This window comes from Phaethon aethereus (genome assembly GCF_964289735.1).
Source record: "Phaethon aethereus genome assembly, chromosome: 1".
Lineage (NCBI taxonomy): Eukaryota > Metazoa > Chordata > Aves > Phaethontiformes > Phaethontidae > Phaethon > Phaethon aethereus.
This window is the reverse complement of record NC_138575.1, coordinates 136298959-136318055: the sequence shown is the minus strand read 5'-3', so window position 1 is coordinate 136318055 and position 19097 is coordinate 136298959. Positions and strand designations below refer to the sequence as shown.

The following is a 19097-nucleotide window of genomic DNA, read 5'->3' as shown; positions in this document are numbered from 1 at the left end:
CTGTATTTGTATTTTAGTCTTATCTCTACTATAGGTCTATTTGAAGGAATTACCCCGTACACTACCCGCCTGTAGGCAGGATTGCAAACAGTTAGAGTTCAGTCCAAAACTCCATAGTATCAGACAATCCACAAAATTAGTGATATCATTTAAAAAATTAATGAAAATTTTAAAAATAATATAAACCATTTATTTTTGAGCAAATATCCTATACAGTTGTGGCTTGACTACTATTAAACTTCTAACAGAATAATAGCAAAGAATTTGATAAAATATATTCCTGACAATCTTTCAATTCCTGTATTATATTTGGAATGTTTTCAAATATAGAAGAAGATCCAAACCTCACCTATAATGAGCTTATTCAGTTTGCATCTTGTACAACTTTCACAGTTTATAACTGGATAAGTGTTGATGCATAACGCTGTAATTCGCCAGTGTTGATCACAATTTATATTAAAATAAATAAGCAAACATACTGAGATGATACCAGCTGAGCATACAGGATTCATCTTAATTACACTTGATCAGAGGGATTTAAGTAAACAGAGCCCCACTATGAAATTTCCTAAAGAAAAGAAATCTAGAAGCAACACTCTCACCATCTTCTCAGAGCAATTTGGTATTAGCATTACTCTTATAAACCCATTGGCTGAAGTTACAAAATAAGATGATTAAAGGTAAATGATAAAACTAGTACATTAAAAAATGGTTCTTCATCATCTAAAATATAATAAGCCGGGTCTTCAGTTTTCAGATGTGTCACCAAATCAGGGATTCTTCACCCTTTATCTTCAAAAGTTAAGCAATATGTTTGTTGCCTGTTCCCTGCCTGTTCCTTGCAGATTCAGCTTCACCAAGATCCTGGTTTTAGAAGGATCCACCTTTCCCATCCAAGATGCCTGCTTTTATTCAGCTGATGAAGGCAAGTGTCTGTTTTGCTTCCCCAGCAGGAGGGAAATAATATAGAAGGTTGTCTTAAACCAGGCAGTGAATTTTTACATGGCTCAAATTATGTGTGATGAATTGGGTCGGATCAGCAAAGATTTCTAAGTACCTCTATCACAAGGCACCTAACTGTGTTTGTCACTTTGTCCCGTTAGGGTACAATGTAGGGTTCCACAAAACCAGCAGAATTACTTTTGCTGTGCTTAGCCAGCACAAAAAAATCAAACCATCATATGGGACACCTATAGCCGGCAGTCATCTTGTCCAGCCGAGGGTTTGAATTGCAATTTGCATCGAATACGAGCATCCAGGTCACGTTTGATCCGCCCTCTTTAACGTCCCGTATGCGAAAGGAGGCTTGCGCTGTGCACACTGGCACACCAGTAAACGTCAAAATAAGTTTGTGCATTTGAAGGCTGCTGGTCTCTCCACGTATGAGAGGAAGACTCTGTACATCTTATCGCTGTCCCCAACAACGTCGTCACAGTTTTGGCGCACCAAGCCCCCTCTTGCAGGAGTCTCCACAGCGAAGTGAAAAAGAAAAGGATGTCCAAAAGCGCGGAGGTACGTGGCCTGCCCCTCCAAGGCAGGGGCGGCACGGCAGACGCCCTGTGGGGTGGGTGCGCTGCCGCTGCCCAGTGATGCAGACGCGCCCTGGTTCAGGGCTGGAGAGGGGACGGGGTGGCGGGCAGAGGAGCCTGAGCTTCGGCAACCTCGCTGCTGCCCATACCGGGCAGCCAATATTCCCAGGGGAGGGCCCAGGAGAGCGTGGAGCGGTCGTAACCACACTTTGGCTTGTGGCAGCAGGACATCTTTCTGTGAGGGAAAGAAAAACACCCAAGTGTTGAAGTTTAGCTGGAGGAAATGTTTGTTCTTACGACCTCGGTGGAATAAGAACCACTTATGTCATGTTTGTCTGAGAGACACATATGCTGAGACAGCAGCCCAGCAACCGAGCAGGGGACAGAAATTATCCATTGTCTTTTTAATTTGAAATGGACTTTCATTTATACTATTTTCGTTGTTTGTTTCAGCACCACACATTAGAGGTGTTACTATTACTGCTCCCATGGAAAATGCTACAGATGAGGCAGCACCTCTCCAAGAAAAAAAGAGTTCTCTCACTCTTAAGATGATCCCTTTTCTTAGGTGGGGAAAGGGGATAGAAGCTGTTGTTTTTCTGATACATGCTGAGGAATGCTTAGGAAATGTCACTTAATTTTCAAGGCAGAAAAGGGGAGCACTCAGTGTCTGCAACAGATAACCTGTTAGCCCGTGTCCTTGAAAAATAATATGCCACAAGGAGAAAATGTGTAGTTCTGAAGTGTGGCTCCCTTACGTCTCAAAGCATCAGGTATAAGTCATTTTAATGGATGATTAAAAACTTTCCCCCCACTATTACTGCACTGTAGGGAGTACCATCAGCAGTGACCTACTTGCTGTCATGGCAGAAACGCATGTTTCAGATGCTGGCCTAAACGCAGATGATTGTTGGTTGGTGCTCCTCTATCCGCAGCATGGTATGATTAGAAAATAAATAACACCTGCCAGAGGGCATCTCTTGCTTTGCAGCTAAGTTCAGCCGGGTTCCCTTTCCTTATCTCCACAGCAGGGTGGGTACAGCCCCCACAGGTGACAGGCACATGAGCGCTGCTTACAGAGAAAGTGTAGCTATCCTTAAATATATATGTTATGTTAGTGCTGGGCGGGGGGATGCGTTTTCTTGGTAAGGGGCTGTCAACCACGAGCCCTCTGCAACTGTGCCAGGACACAGAGAGTCAAGAGATCTATTTTAAAATGCCGTGCTCATTTTCTGCACTTTCTAGGGGTCTCCTAGATATAGTCACGTTTCCAAGCTTCAGCATGCAGCCATGCAGAATTGTTCCTTTCCAAATGATGGATTTGCCAGGGGTGGTGGCAGTGGGGACTTGAGCAAGTTGGTGAGTCCTGTGTTTCGTGGACCCAGGGCTTTACCAGGGACCAGCAACTATCATAAATTAACATTGCAGCATTGGCAATGCTACTGATGAGAAGAGTCTTTCCTCAACCAACCTTGCTCTGTTATTAAAGGCACCGTTTTGAACATGAAAGGCTTAAACATGGAGAAGGAAATGTTTCAGTTCGTCCGGGAGGAGAAGTCCGGTTATTTTTTGATGCTGCTTGTGTCCAAAGCACCTCCTGATGCACAGGCGGCACAACTGCATCAAGGAAAGCGGTCCTGGAGAAAGAGCCAGGGAAGAGGTTACACACATGGCTTTATCACCCCACAATTGTAAAGCTGAAATGGCAGCTGTGCATTACCACTCCCCCCCAATTCCTGCAACCCACCTTGCACAGGGGGTGTGCAGCCACCCCAGGTTGCTCAGCAGTGAAAAGCCAGACCTGTGCCCACCAAAGGACATCAGCCCACCTGCGACTCAGTTCAAGCCTAGTCATTCTCTGTCACTACACAGCCGCAATCAACATTAGCAGCATCAGTCTTTCCCTTTTAAGCTGCACGAGGGTGAAGTGGTTTGTGTTGTCTGAGAAAAAGAGGTGACCAATGCTTTCTTCAAAGTTCTCTCCCCACCTGACTCCCCCAGTGAGATCCAAGTTTGCAGCCCATTGCTTTCTTGAGACATCTTTCATAATAGTGACAAACACATAGCAAAAGAAATACTACATAATCATTTATTTAAACCTTCCAGATTAACTTGTCCCATGCTGATAAATACAAGCCCTGCTGAAGAATCTGTGATGCTTTTTTTAATATTATTTAAGTATAATGGCATTATATGCTTAATTGGGGGGCTTATCCTTTTCACAAAGAGGTAGATCCAGTATGATGCTTTTAACTCTGGTGTCTGTCAATGTTCAGCTCCCCAACATATCCTTTGCACCCCAGTGTGCAGCACGCAAGGGTGACAAGCACGGAGGGTTGCAGGCAGGCTGTGGGAGGGAAGATAAGGGCAGCAGGCGCGGACCTGGGGGTTGGATGCTGGGAGTGGGAAGGACATAAAAAGAGACACTGTAGAAAACAAGAGGGAGGCAAGTGATCTGGGAGGGGACAGTTAAAGTGCTACCCATCACGCTTGCCTGCTGGGCGGGTAAGATAGCGGTCACGGGAGAGCTGAAACGTTAGTGCTGGTGGAGGAGTGCAGTGCAGTGCAGTGGGAAGGAAATGGGGGCTGCTGAAAACACGCAGTGAGGTGGCAGCTTTTATCAGCTTTTGAGTTCTCCCTTGTGGAGGACACCGCTTTTCCATCAGCTCTGCAAGGGTGAAGACCGTTGCACTATTAAAAAGGCTGTGCCTTCCTGCTAGGGGTCAACAGATGTGCCTGTTGTCTTGTGTACAAGACAACAAGGCAAGCCAATATGAGGCAAGTGAGACCGGCTATTGCCGTGTCACACTGCATGTGTGTTTGGTCACTCTGATTCCACAGATAAATGCCCTGTCTGCAAACATCTCATTTAAAAAAGCTTCCATTAACAAAAGAAAAAGAAAGACTAAAGAAAGACTAAAAGAAAGACTTTATCAAAACACAAGCAGTGTCACTATGCTGAAAATACTTAGCAAGGGCAAGCATACTCTTCAAAAACACAGTGCATTTCTGGATCATCAGCTACTTCTCCCACCCACACATAGGACCCTCCCTGCATCACAAGCAGGGTATGCAGTGGGCCAGCAGCATGGTGAAGTGCTGGGAAGGTATACCACCACACATAGTATACCTGCTCTGGGCTGGTCCTGGGGCGACTCTGGGTCGGCACACTCACCCACTCATCTCTGGTGCAAAAACACGCTCCCTCCAGCCTGCCCTGGCCATGGGTGTGGGGCTGCTGCCCCCCAGCGCATGCGGCATGTAGGGAGAGGAGCCGCATGTGGGGCAAGAGAGCAGCAGCTCGGCCATGCTGGTGCTGATGTGCCATGGGGCTGGTGGGGTGACACTGATCCCTCCAGCACGTTGCCAAATTTCGGCACGAAACCAGAGGGATAATGTTTGCACCACTCTCCCGTGTTGCAACCATTCAGCCATCCAACGAAGCTAGACACCAGCAGCCCATCAGGCATGACCCGACTTGGAGAAGGGCATGTTGGAGAACATGGGGCAAACACTGTTCAGCCACATATTGCCCTTCTGGCACTTACCATTTCTGATTTCAGTTGCTGAATTTCACTTAGAAAATTTCCTTACTGCCTGCACCGTCAGCTCAGCCTGAGCAACGCTTCCTGGGCCGGCTCCGCAGGGTGTGCCTGAAGTGGTTTTTTATCTCAAATAAACAGGACACACACATTGCTACAGGAGTCAGGAGTCTAACACAGCAGGGATTGGAGCTTGAAAAGATCATCCCTCTGTGCACCACAGATTAGGCTGGGAAACCAAATATCTGTTGCTCATACATAACAAGTTGCTTTCACGCTATTATTTTTGTATTACTATTTCAAGCAGGGCATGATTCATCACTATTATTCCAGTTTTACCTTGGTATAAATCTGTTCATGACAACAATCACATCAACATGTAACTGGAATAATAAGTGTCATGGACCACATTGCCAGCAACTTGTTTAAAATAATGAAAATCCAGATTATTTAGTAATGTGTATAGTTTACTGACTGAATGAGAACATCTAAAGAAGAACACAAGTACACCAACATGAGAGACCTTATTCTAATTTACCTGAAGATTGATAGGTAAGATTTCTCTCCATAATTCATTCAAGTATTCATAATCAATAAAATAAAATGGACCCGGAACTATTTCATTTACAGGTACAAAATAAGTGCTTCCTAAAGTTAAGCCTCCAGTTTGATACTGCTGCATTATTCAGCACATAATGTTGGCATTTTAAAAAAGCCTATTTTATAAATATGTGTGTTTATATATGTATTCATTATATCATTCTTGTGTAATTTTACTTAATCTCCACAAAAAAACTAATATAGAGTCTTTAATTTTAAAGATACTTTTGTATCTACGTAAGAACTTGGCCCAACAATAAAAGTAAAAGGCAAAGAACTAGAAAAAGAGTCTTTCAATATACTTTTTGTTTTTTCAGTATCACTTGCATTGAAAATTTTACGGTTGCAATTTTGCATTTATGCTGAGAGCAGTATCTGGCATCCACCTGACCGTCAGCACACTGTATAACCAGAGATCGCAGTCCTAGCACTCACCAGCTAGTCTCAACTCCCATCAGAGGTCATTTTCTGCCTGCATTTGTCAGCACACTCCAGGTAACACTCCTGGGTCTACTCCTGTCTCAGAAACAAGGGAACTGAGAGACTTCCACTGACCTCAGTGCTTTAGGTAATCAGGAAAAGCCAACATTAATTTCTAAGGACCGTTTTTCTTGTTTTTTCACCCTAAACTCTACTTTGCATTCTATTGCAATCTCCATACCATTGCTCCCTGATGCAGTAGATCCACAACCTGGAGGTTGAAAAGTGGGTTATTGTTGCTACATTATCTCTATTAGTGTGTCTCTATATTCTGACACTATAAAACTTAGTGTCCGTATGTCAGGAGGTAAGCTTAGTTTTCCTCAGTTTTGTAGCACTTGTAGCATGAAATAGCATAGCCTTTTGCAGCAGTTTGTGTGGCTTTTCCCTAGCAAATCCCAACTGAACAAATAAAACAAGTGCTAAGGGGCACCTTCTTTCTGCAGGAAGAGTCGGCCCACGGGGCTGCTGGGTGGGACCAGCTCCATTGGCCTCTTGCTTTCAGCATTCTTCACCCAAATGTCTGCTCCAAAGTCAATCAGCAGTGTCACCAGCTCCACACTGCAACTCCTGGCGGCCGCGTGCAGAGGGGAGTCCAGGCCCTTGCCGCTGTTCACATTTGCTCCTGATCACCAAGAGATGACAAAGAATAATGACTACACAGTAGCCTATTTCTATTTCCTGCACTAGCTGCTATTTCTCTGAATAATCTGTAAATGCTGTAGCCTCCACCCAGTGGTGGATTCCCTTAGGCTGGGGCTTGGTACCACAAATTGCACATGCACTGGTTGAGGTGCGAGTGGGCTTGTGACTAAGAACATGAACCCAGAGGAATGGCGCATGAAGTCCTTCATCCACAGCCCAGCCCATGGATATCTTGAAGCAGGAGAAAAATGTAGTTCCACCTACAGCCCCCCTTTCCTCCCCATCCCAATGCCCCATTCCTTTAAAATGCATGCAGGGTTTCAACCTGCTCTGTACCAGAGGCTTAAGTCAGAGGGATTTCCAAACGCCAAAATATTTGTTGGGGAAAAAATGTGAGGATGGAAAAGTTCCAGAGGCCCTTGGTAGAGGAGGATATAAGCAAGCGCCCCTGATGACTGTTCCCCCATTAGTGGCTCCTAAAACACCCTAAGAAGAGTGAGTTGCAGAACTAAGTAAAAACTATTCATAATGTTTTTATTGTACATATTCTCATGTATAGAAGGCAGTAAAAAAACAAAAATTGCAGAAAACAGAAAATAATAACCAAACATTTCATATTTAGATTAATTAGTATTTGACTTCTTCCAAAAAGGGATCACTGTGCTAAATAGTGCATAAGGTGACCTACATGACATTTGCCTGTTTTTTTTCAAAGCAGCTTTGTTGGCCCATCGTTTTTGTACTAGCTATGTGGCTGTTTTAGGTGATAAGTCCCCTTTGGTTAGAAGAGATGCACTATTGCAGATAACAAGAAATGGCCTTGTTTAATTATCCAAGTGCTTACACTTACAGCAAGGTTGGTTTGATGCAAAGTATATAGTGTTGGATGTTTTCCTGTGTTGGAAATGTTTCAAACTTTTTATGAACTCAGTGGGAATTAAAATATGCTTGCAGAAATACTATGTAAATTTGATTGAGTCAATTGTTTTGGGTAAAGAGGGAGGAAAAGAAAAAAAGGAAATTTTTTCCTGCCCATTTCAAATAACTGCAGCATCACACACACAGGCCCTGGAAAGGATGGTGCTTGTTCCAGGCACCACTGGCCATGTGAAATTGAGGATAACCCATCATTTTGATCTTAAAGTTCTTTTCCAACCTTAATGATTCTGTGATTCTGTGCTTTTGTTGGGAGCTGTAAAGCTGGATTCCTGGGTTAAGATCCTGGTTACCCTGCTCCCTCATTTAACACAGGGCTGCTATTAAGAGCGAAACACCTCCAGGTCTCAGAACAGGAGCTCCCCTGATTCTCTGATGCAAAGAGAATCCAAAGATAGACGTTGCAAGAAACAAAAGTACACCATCCTTTATTTTTCTTTTTACCTGACTCAAGCAGCTTCTTGGCACAGTTCACTTGCTGGTTCTCACAAGCTACATAAAGCGGAGTACCCAGATGCTTGATGTTGTGATCTATATTTACCCCATGGGATGCAAGGAATTCAACACATTGCACATGACCTTAAAAGGGATAAAGTAAAAGTCAACTCACAGAGGTCAGACATTTTTTCAGAAAATTCTCTATTTCAGTGGTGTAATTTAGCAAAGATTCAACGTTTTGTCAAGAGGTGGTGGTGTAATACTTCCATCTTTTCCAGTGTTTCCAACCTGGAAAATAGGAGCTGCAAAGCCATGGTTAACAAAACTGGTTAAAGTCCTCACATTTTATCTGACTCATTTCAGATGTCTATCGAAGATGAGACGAATCACACTGTGTTTCTCTCCACTGCTTTTGAAGATAGCCAGATGACTCCATTGCAGGCAACTACCTTGGACAATGCAACCCCTTCCAGGTTTCACCACATGAACTCAGAGGCCCCAAGAGCCTAACCAAGCTGCCCTTGGTGAGCACCAGCGGTGGGAGGAACTGCACCACTTGTGATGAGGCCAACTAGGAAGTATTTCACATGGCCCAGATCAAGAAAATTATCTTCTTTATCTCTCTTTTCCACTTCAACATGTTGCTAGGAACATGGAAAGGGATGCTGATGCCCATAGGGTTACCTCTCTTAGCAGCTTCATGGATGGGGGATGCCAAGTCACAGGGCAGTTGTAGGCTGGCTCCATGCTGCAGCAATAAATTCAAGCAAGCCACACTGCCACTGACACACGCACTGAACAATGGAGTGTGCCAGTCGACAGTAACTCCATTCACCTGGGGGAAAGAAAACACAATTAGGCTTTTTGCTTGTCTTCTCAGTATTTCAAAACAGATTAAAATTATCTAGTTTCTCAACAGAAAATTTGGTTCTCAATACTTTACATTTAATTCCTTGCAAAAACTGCCTACTGCTTCTGAGGATTACAAGTTCTTATAAAAAACATAATTTAAAAAAAAATTTTTTTAATTGCCCCTAAGTCTCTCCTCCTGCAAATGAATGTTTAATCAGTGTCGCTCCAGGGTCTCTCATGAGTTACCAACTTACTGTGTTAAATGTGTGCCCATTTCTCAGCTATCATTTCAGCTGAAACACACCTGTCCATTGTTCTGACCTGAAATAGTCTATGTGCAGCCCACACCTTTTTTTGAGAAAATTTAAACTGAAAGGTAATATGTGTATAATGAGTTAATTTTCTTATTCACTATAATTTTTACATTAGCTCAAAAAGTAGAGGCCATGAGGCATGCCCATTTCACCATCGTACTTGTGCATTGTTTCCATTTTCTCCCCATTTTATGGTCATTTGATCCTAATAGTCCTACACCTCTATTTAAGACTGCATATTGACACCAACGGGGCTAGTGTGTGCAGAAAATAAAATGCACCCTTAACTATTGCAGGATTATAAATCCTTTGCAAGAGAAACTTCCCTTTATTCTTTCAGTAAATGATGAGAACATTGCACCTTCATTCTTCTGAAGAACAGTAATAACTGTTGTTTATATCTGTGCTTTTTGGATTGCTTTATTAAGTAGTACATTTTATAACACGTATACTTTAAGCAGAGCTAAGTACAGAGTGTATGTCACAGTGATACACTGTTGTGAAATAGTACATCACCTAGCATTAAAATGTGACAATACAACATGCTAACATTGAAGACAACGGTCTGTCCGTCATGCACTCACCTGAGCACCATGTTTTAATAGGACACTGGCACACGCAGCATGACCCCCTAGGCAAGCTTCATGCAGAGGAGAAACCTGGTCTGCTGTAACAAGATTCACATCACTCCCCTGATGGATTAATAGAAAATACCATTACAACCAACTACCAAAACCCCCATACGAAGAAAAACCCCACAACCCTTTCTATTATGATCCCTAAAGCTTTATGTAATGACACCTTCCTCAACTGCCTGGACGTGCTCATCTCAACGGGTAAGGAAAGAGGCTGTGATGCTCTGGCTGGAGGGAGTACTGGCACAGCGTAGCAGAGGTCATGCTGATGGGGGCAGAAAGCTGTAGGCAGCGGACTGTCTGATGGGACAATACAAACACCCTTTTAGGAACTCAGCGTAACTTTATTTCTACTACACCATGAGTAACAAACTCTAAAATAAAAAAAAAAAAAAAGGTTAAAAATTGCTATTAGAGTTCTTGGCAGGGTTGTGACTGCCGCCTTTTTACATCATTGCTCAAATATTCTGACCTCCTGCCTGCTGAGTCTGCAGTTGTTTAGATTGAAACTTGAAATGCTTTTGAGGTGTTTGCTGGTCTTTGGTCAGAGCATGGCACTCTCTGAAGGAAAACTAGCCCCTGCATTGGAAACCGTTGGTTTGATTCTACAGGATCGTTTGTTTCTAGTTTTAGTGCTCCAGAAAGTTAAGTTGGAAGAGTCTCCAACTTTCCAACACCACTTCCCTTTCCGTCAACTCCTCTGTAGGCTAAATCCAAGAATTTTGAAGAAACAGAGCAGTGAGGTTCAGAAATCACTTCTCCCTAGCTGTGCCCTTCTTCAATGGGAGCAGGGCCCCTGGATACCCCCAGGCACTTCAGAAATAGATGTGTGGGTGGATGAATTGAAACCTCAACTGGAGCCTTGCCTGAGTCCAGAGCTACCTCCCACCCGGGCACCAAACGCTTCTCTCAGGAGCTGCAGAAGGAATCCTCCAGCCATCCAGAGATCCCAGAGACCGGGTGCCATTACCTGTACCAGAATTAAAGTACAACCCAGGATATTTTGATACCTCATCAGCTTAATGCACAGAGGTTGTGCTAGGCAAGGAAATATTTGTAGAAAAAAAAAAATTATCTGTTACATGCAGATTTCACTCCATTGTGGTCAACATGATTTTCTCGCCCTGGAGGTTTCACAGTAAAGCATAGACTGCATTCAACAACTGAACAAACCCAGCAGAGATCATATCAACCCAGCAGAGGTGTACCTGTTTGATGAGTTTCTTCAGAGTAAGCAGACGCCCATGGACAGAGGCATCGTGTAAAGGAGACCAGTCTGAAACAAAGTCTGTATAAAGAGAAAGACGGGAAAAAAGCTAACAACTCCATGGGCTGTGTCACAGTGTTTTTTGCTTCAACTGTGTGACCCCAGTAAACCTCTCTAATTTATTACATGAGCTGCCAGGCTTCCTTAGAGCAGCTGCTGGGAGCGAGTGAGACAAGAGGACGGCTTCTCTCTGGGCGTGCTTTTAACTCATCCCGCGTTGGCACTGAGCAGCTGCGCTCCCCTTCAGAAGGTGGGAGAGGGATTTGCAGAATATCACCTTGCTCTGACTGAGCGTGTCCCTCACTTTGAATTATTTCCAGTGCTTTTGTTTTCACAAGCTCATTACAGTTTACCAGTTAGCTCAGAAGGACTATGTTGTGAAGAGGGTACGTCTGCTCAGTCATTTGCCCCTGCTCAGAGATGGGCTAGAGTCAACAATACCTAATGAGGGAAGGTACCAAAGTACAAGGAGATAAGTTGTGTTATCTGTTGATTTTGCCTCTCGGTTTTCAGTGCTTGGTGTTAGCCTGTGCAGCGGTGCATTTTAAATAATAGCTGTATTCTCTGCGTTGTTGAAACCACAAAGTGAGGTACAGCACATATGGAAGGAAGCTCAAAGGAAGCTCAAAGGAAGGGAGGCTCAAAGCCTCAGTTTGTAAGAACAGCTGAGGGGACGGGACCGGGATACACCCTGCACGGCAGCGAGGTCACAGGCCCAGCCTGTGAGTGGTGAAGTAGGTCATAGAGAAACTGTTCCTACTACTGTGATAAATGCACTGATACTTTTAAGTGTTCATATAAAGCAAACAGGTTCATATTTGTTCTTCTAAGGTCTTATGTGAAAGATTGACTTCAGGTCACCCTGAAGTCGGTCAGAAACCAAATTTTAACTAGTGTTCCCAAGTAATCTTGGTATATAAAGCTTGATGTTCAGAAAAGTACCACATGACAAAAATAATTGCTGGAAATGAGTCAGCATAGCTCTGGCTGGATCAAGAAGGCATGGGAGGGAATCCTTAGGGTTAAATTTGGTACCAAACCTGTCAAGTCATGTAAATTGCTTTTCTGAATGATCTTTTTGCTAGGCATGAGCATTATTTGATGCATTTTACAAGACATGCATACATTTCCTCAATCAGGCTGCAAAACATAAAGGTCTGAGGAAATACTTCTACGTTTCACTTATCTAGTTGCTGTATTTGTTCTTTATTATAATATAGTTAAACAAACTAGTTTAGTGCTGAGGACCATACAAACACTAGGACCAAGTGAGGGGTCCACTTGGGTCAGGGCAAGCCCCAGTATCAGTACAGGCTGGGGAATGTAGGCATGAGAGCAGCCCTGCTGAAAAGGACTTGGAGGTACTGGTGGATGAAAAGTTGGACATGAGCGGGCAATGTGCGCTCACAGTCCAGAAAGCCAAACATATCCTGGGCTGCATCAAAAGCAGCGTGGCCAGCAGGTCGAGGGAGGGGATTCTGCCTCTCTACTTGGCTTTGGTGAGACCTCCCTGGGAGTACTGCACCCAGCTCTGGAGCTCTCAGCACAACAAAAACAGGGACCTGTTGGAGCGGATCCAGAGGAGAGCCACAAAAATGATCAGAGGATCAGAGGAACACCTCTCCTGTGAGGAAAAGCTGAGAGAGTTGGGGTTGTTCAGTCTGGAGAAGAAAAGGCTCTGGGGAGACTTTATGGAAGACTTCCAGTACTTAAAGGGGTCTTCTAAGAAAGATGGGGACAGACTTTTTAGCAAGGCCTTGTAGGACAAGAGGTAATGATTTTAAACTAAAAGAGGGTAGATTTAGAGTAGGTCTAAGGAAGAAAATTTTCACAGTGTGGGTGCTGAAACACTGGCTCAGGTTGCCCAGAGAGGTGGTAGATGCCCCATCCCTGACAACATTGAAGGTCAGGTTGAATGGGGCTCTGAGCTACCTGATTTAGTTGCAGATGGCCCTGCTCATTGCAGGGGTGTTGGACTAGATGGCCTTTAAAGGTCCCTTACAACCCAAACTATTCTATGATTCTATGATTAATAGAAGGGGATCTTCAGTATTACAGATTTTATGGCTCAGAGCTAGCTGACAGCAATAATCCCTCTGGGAGACATTTACCTCCTTCAGTATTCATTGCTTCAAAAGCCAGTGTCTGCTCTACGTCAATGGCCCAGGTTCCCCCTGGGAAGAAAGAGAAGCCTTTCCAGAGAGCATTTCACCAAGTTTCGTTTGGAAACACATTTTGCTACTCTCTGGAGACATCCCACTCTTCTTCCACAGACTACAGAAAAAACCCCAATGACCAACAGGATGAGTTGCTGAGGTTTTCAGGGATCACATCCATGGAATAGGATGCTTAACAGTGAAAAGTCCTCCTTCAGCAACAAAACCTAAGAAGCCACCATAATCCTTTACAATAATTTTTACAGGTTAGCTGATGATGTCAGTACTTGTGCAAGATCCGCAGATCTTGTCTCAGGTATGAACGTGAACGGGAGAGCTGAACCCCTCACAGTCCATGTCCTGCCCCTTCTGGCTATGCCAGAGTGTGCTGGAATGGGGTGATAACGAATTGTGTCAGCCATCTCCCAACCTGTTGGGCTACTGCTCTCTCATCTTCAAGCACGCTCAGTAAAAGAAACCAAATTTAAAGAAAATAAGACCTAGTATAGCAAGACTTACAGTGGTTTTGTGATTGAAAAATTCTGCACTGAGTGAATCGTGACCTGAAGATGGTGGTATCTGAAATGTGTTGTCTATCATACACAGAAGATCTTTGCCTGCATAGATATGTTAGGTAGGCATGTGACTGTGCATTAGATTTGTCTAGAGTTGTTCATATAGGCAAAAGGGTATTTCTATTACTACAATACACCATTTTTGAGCCACTTGATGTCCGTCACAATGCGGATCTGCACAGTACACTTTTGCAAATGTATACATATTGCATGTTACTGTCTCTGAGCAATGTCTCACTGAAGGACTAAACTAGGGTGAATTTTAGTGTTTCCCATCTTGGATACCAAAAATATGGGTGTCCGTAACAAGCAGCTGGTCAAATTGGTAGTAGTCACATACACATCACAAGACGTGCCTTTTATTCCACTGCTGCCTGTGACTATAAGACACTGCCAGAGACTGTGTAGACTGTGTGAGTAAATCTGCACTGCCAAGTAAAGAAAGCCAGGAATCATTAGCTTTAAGCAGGTGAAGATGTGAAGGCAAGTCAGTCTGCACCATTTGATCTCAAAGACAGAAATTGTACCAATATCTTTTATTTAGCAGTATTGAAATATGTAAGAAGATGAGACTCCATGAGTCAAGTGATATTTTCCAATCTTGTATTACTTACACTATGAATGTCAAAGGGAAAAAAATGAGAAACTGAGAAGCAACTCAAGCTTCACAGGCACAGGAAGATTCTTCAACTCAGATGTGATTCATATTTGGGAGAAGCTGCAAAATTAGAAGGCCAAAGGATGGAAGAGATGTAACCCCAGTACAGCTTTATGTGCAGTACTGAGTATATGAAAAGAAGAGGGGAATGAACTCAGGAAATCTGGGTAATGTACGTCAATTAAAGAAAATTGTATTCTTCGTTATTGGCATCATTTGAGCTCTGCCTGCCTCCTTCTATGTTGCATGGGCCATGTCCCACAACGAACATGTAGTTCCAGTAAGTTCACATACTTCGGTTTTAGCAGAAGGACAGCCATTTCTAGAAGCTGTGGTCCTGGTCTCATAAGGATAGCCAAACTGTGCTACAATTATTAAAGTACTGTATTATTAATTGACTAAAATAGCTTTGCTTTAAGTGATGTGTGCCAAATGCTCCTTATCTGACCATGCTGTTGTTCCTGTTGATCCTGCCTGAGTTACCATTGCTTGTGTATCCAGGCTCTATAAAAAGCTTTTGATTTTTCCATTTAGAAACCAATGCCATTGTATGATCTGCATGAGTTGCAAGGGAAGCATGTTTATAATAATTCTAAAAATCTAGATTGAGTAACAAGTTTTCTGAGCTGCAGCTTGATCTTTTTTTGGCCACACAAAGACAGGCGGAGTTTTGTGCAAACTACCAAGTTGTTATATCATCATGTCAGCATTCTGGTGACAAAGAGGGAGGTGCACAGCCATAGCATCATAGAAACATAGAATAGTTTGGGTTGGAAGGGACCTTTAAAGGTCACCTAGTCTGACCTCCCTGCAAGGAGCAGGTCATGCCATCACATCCATGTGCAGAATTTATCCATTCGGTGCTTGCTTGAGAAAAGGTAAGTTTCCACTGAGACTCTAAAAAAGAGCCAGACCAGACCATAGTCATCTATGGACGGGCCATTAGCTTGCAATTTTGCCAGGTCTTAACAACAAATTGAAGGATTGACTACATAATCGTCAAAAATAAATGTCAGTGGAAAATAAAAAGAGGTATGCGCCAACACGTTGTAATCCAGCCGGGAATCCTGCACGGAGAGGAACCGAGGCTTTTATCCTAAAAGGAAGCGGAGGCCTATGACAGCTTCACACCAGCCTTGGATGCGTTGGGAAGGTGGGGTTTAAAGGCCTGTCTGATGACTAATTGCCACGGCATACTTCCAAATCTGCTGCCATGAGCAGCACGGCCCCAGGCTGCCATTTCTCCTGTCCGAGCTCCATCTGCAGCAAACACCTCCACCCCGACGCAGCGCCAGGGAGGCAGCCTCCCTGCAGGGGAAGGCGAATTTCCCCAGTTCCTGCACCCAGGGCATCAGCCTCCGGCAAACCGCAAAGTTTCCATTTTCGGCCTGCTCCAGGCTGGGGCTCGTGTGTCATGCCTGGACGGGGAAGGAGGCCGCAGCGGATGTTGGGGTCTCATTCCCCCTTTCTGCGCAGCACAGGAGGCATGCCATCGGTAATATAAATGATCAGTATTTATACCATACACAGGCTTTTGGTTAAAGTCTAAACAAATGCCAGTGCTAACTGGCTATGGACTTTTGAAATCCTGAAACAGTGACTTTCGGGAAAGTCCTCAAAACACATTGCCCAGCAGAGCTGCCCGTGAAGGAGCAAGGCCTGTGTATGTGAGCGGCACAGATGTGTTCGCTGAACGTACTGCCACAGGAACAAGGATTTCTGATTGCCAAAAACATATACAACCGCTCTTTCACAGAGGAACGAGACTGTTTACCCAAATTTGAAATTTACCCACACTGTAGTCCACAGCCAAGCTGAGTCAGGCCTCAACAGCTTCAGCATCTAGACACCCAAAACCCACTGGCTCCCAGTGGCATTGGGTCACCTAGCTCCCCTTTCACTGATGAAAATCCCAGCCAGCCCAGAGGTTGTATTAAACCTCTGGTCATATTTGATCGCACTGCCATCACCTGGGCACGTGCAAGCTGGCAAGGTGGTGTATACAGAGGGAATCTTATAGCAAGAAACACGCAAACATACAAAACCTGACTGCTCCCTGTGGACACTGGAGCATTCACAGGATCTTTCTAGAAGAGCACTGGTTTTTGTGGTGCTGGATGAAAGTATCTTTTTCCAGCCTCTGACCATGTGGAGGGTGTTGCACACTCGGTGCCCGTCCCAGGGCTGGTTTCCTTCTGCGGTGGTCACACACGCCGCAGCTCGCAAGGGGCTTTGAAATCCTTTTGGTAGAGATATACATGTTTGCATACACATATGTCTATGTCACAATATATATAGCATAATTACAAATGGTATTTTTCATATTCTACGGCTTTCTCCTAAAGTTTGTGATATAGGTAGCCAGAGCCAAATACATTCCTGCTACAGGTTGCCAGCAGAGTTTGTTGACTCTGCTAACGAGCCGGCAGACAGCGAAATGGACCAGACTCTGATTCTCAAAGGACCAAATGATCTGTGTGCAGTGGTGTGGCCTGTGGGCTCCCCTCCTTCCAGCCTCCATTTTGCCGGAGTTCATCTCCAGTGTAGGCCTGGTTTGGTTCATACCGTTAATAACGTCGCTGTCCCTTCCCCCCCACCCCAGCCTCACTATGTGCATACGTGACACGCGTGAGGAGAGGCAGGCTACAACAGCAGATATACCGATCATCTTTGCATTGTGGTTTTAGGGTCTTATCTTTCTATTTTGTATGAATAGAAGTGTCCTGAAAAGCACAGGAAAGGAGTGAGGACAGTGTAAAGTCATGTTATCTTAATTTACCTCATTCCCTCTGCACGCACCATGAGCTGAAGGAGTAGCTTCTTGGAAAACAGAGCCAGAGGGAGCACCTTTAGCTAAATGGTTATGTGAAGTTAAATTACTTGTCTTTTGTCGCCATGTCATTTTTTCAATGGCTCCAGGCCAGACAACAGAGCAATGATCAGAGTGTCTGAACAACTGTGCACTGGTCCCCACAACATTATTGGTCACAACTGACCACAACGACCTGGCCATTGCAGAAAAACCACTAGGGCTGGTGGCTCAACCTGGGCAGCAACACTTGGGTCTGCTCATCTGAAGGAAAAAGGAAAAGGATAAAGGATAAAGGGAAAAAGGAAAAGAAAAAGGAAAAGAAAAAGGAAAAGGAAAAGAAAAAGGAAAAGGAAAAGGAAAAGGAAAAGGAAAAGGAAAAGGAAAAGAAAAAGGAAAAGAAAAAGGAAAAGGAAAAGGAAAAGGAAAAGAAAAAGGAAAAGAAAAAGGAAAAGAAAAAGAAAAAGAAAAAGAAAAAGAAAAAGAAAAAGAAAAAGAAAAAGAAAAAGAAAAAGAAAAAGAAAAAGAAAAAGAAAAAGAAAAAGAAAAAGAAAAAGAAAAAGAAAAAGAAAAAGAAAAAGAAAAAGAAAAAGAAAAAGAAAAAGAAAAAGAAAAAGAAAAAGAAAAAGAGGAACTGAGCCAGTGCTGAGCTTCCAGCTGGCACTAATCTAAGTCAAACATGCCACATTGCAACTTCTTTTTCAGCATACTGTGGTTCAAGTACCGCATTTGTTTCCGCTTGTACAAACCGCAGTGCAGAATCAGACACTCTTTTCTGTGATACACCAAAAAAAACCCCCAAAATTCAATATCAAGTATGAATGGCTTATTAAAATCCTCTCTGAAGTGTGTGGGCATGGGGACGTTGTGTGGCACCGGCTGCTGACCTGCCCTGGAAGCAGGATATGGGGAGTTGCACACCGCCGTAGCCTGACCTTGCCCCATGCTGCTGCTGGCAGAGGCGAAAGCTCACAGCCAGGCAGGAGTGTTACTTACCCCTCATCAGCGAGTTTGGTAGAGACATTGCAGATGCCTGGCCTCCGGCTCCTTGCGATTTGCTGGCATTCTGGTTTGTTCCCTCATCATCCATCTCGGCCCCGTCTGTCCAATTTCTGTTTTTTCACTTTGCGGTTGGTCTTGAGAGTTCAAATTCCATCGTCCCCAGCGAGCCCCCAGCGGTGGGAGTAATTTATTAAGCAGACGCTGCGCGCAGGAGCCGAACAGACCTTGCAGCAGGCTGGGACGTGGTGCCGGCAGCACTTTGTGCAGAAACTCGAGCACCTGGGTTGGGATTTAACGAAACAGCTCCCTGGCTGCCCTGGGAGGCAGCCAGCGATCCAGCGAAGCGAGAGATGTGCCTGATGTCACATCCTCTCCCACACGGCACCCAATCGGGGCGCCCGCCATCCGTTTTTATCAGGAAGGAAATTCTTAGTTTGCCAAAAAAACAAGGCAGAAAGAGCCAGTTCAACTAGTTGAGCAAACTCTGCCTGCTGGGGATTTGCAAAGAAAACCCGCAGAGATACGAGGCACGTACAGATCCGCACCGCTCCCCAGCCAGTTGTTTGCAGGCAACTTCTCCGCACGCCTCCCTGGGCTCTGCATGCCGTGCAAAACCACCCCTCTTATCTGCCAAGCCCTGACGGTCTGCGAGAAACGGA

At 44.3% G+C, this 19097-nt stretch overlaps 1 protein-coding gene across 1 annotated transcript; it reads right to left on the bottom strand.

Moving 5' to 3' along the window:
• Positions 1–3041: 3041 nt before the first annotated feature.
• Positions 3042–18526, bottom strand: ASB9 (ankyrin repeat and SOCS box containing 9; the record flags this gene model as incomplete). The annotated part of the gene is made up of 7 exons (XM_082014165.1): positions 3042–3166; positions 6585–6776; positions 8177–8311; positions 8855–9005; positions 9921–10028; positions 11180–11259; positions 18433–18526. The coding sequence occupies 7 exons, from the start codon at positions 18524–18526 to the stop codon at positions 3042–3044; spliced, it is 885 nt and encodes a 294-aa protein (XP_081870291.1).
• Positions 18527–19097: the final 571 nt, after the last annotated feature.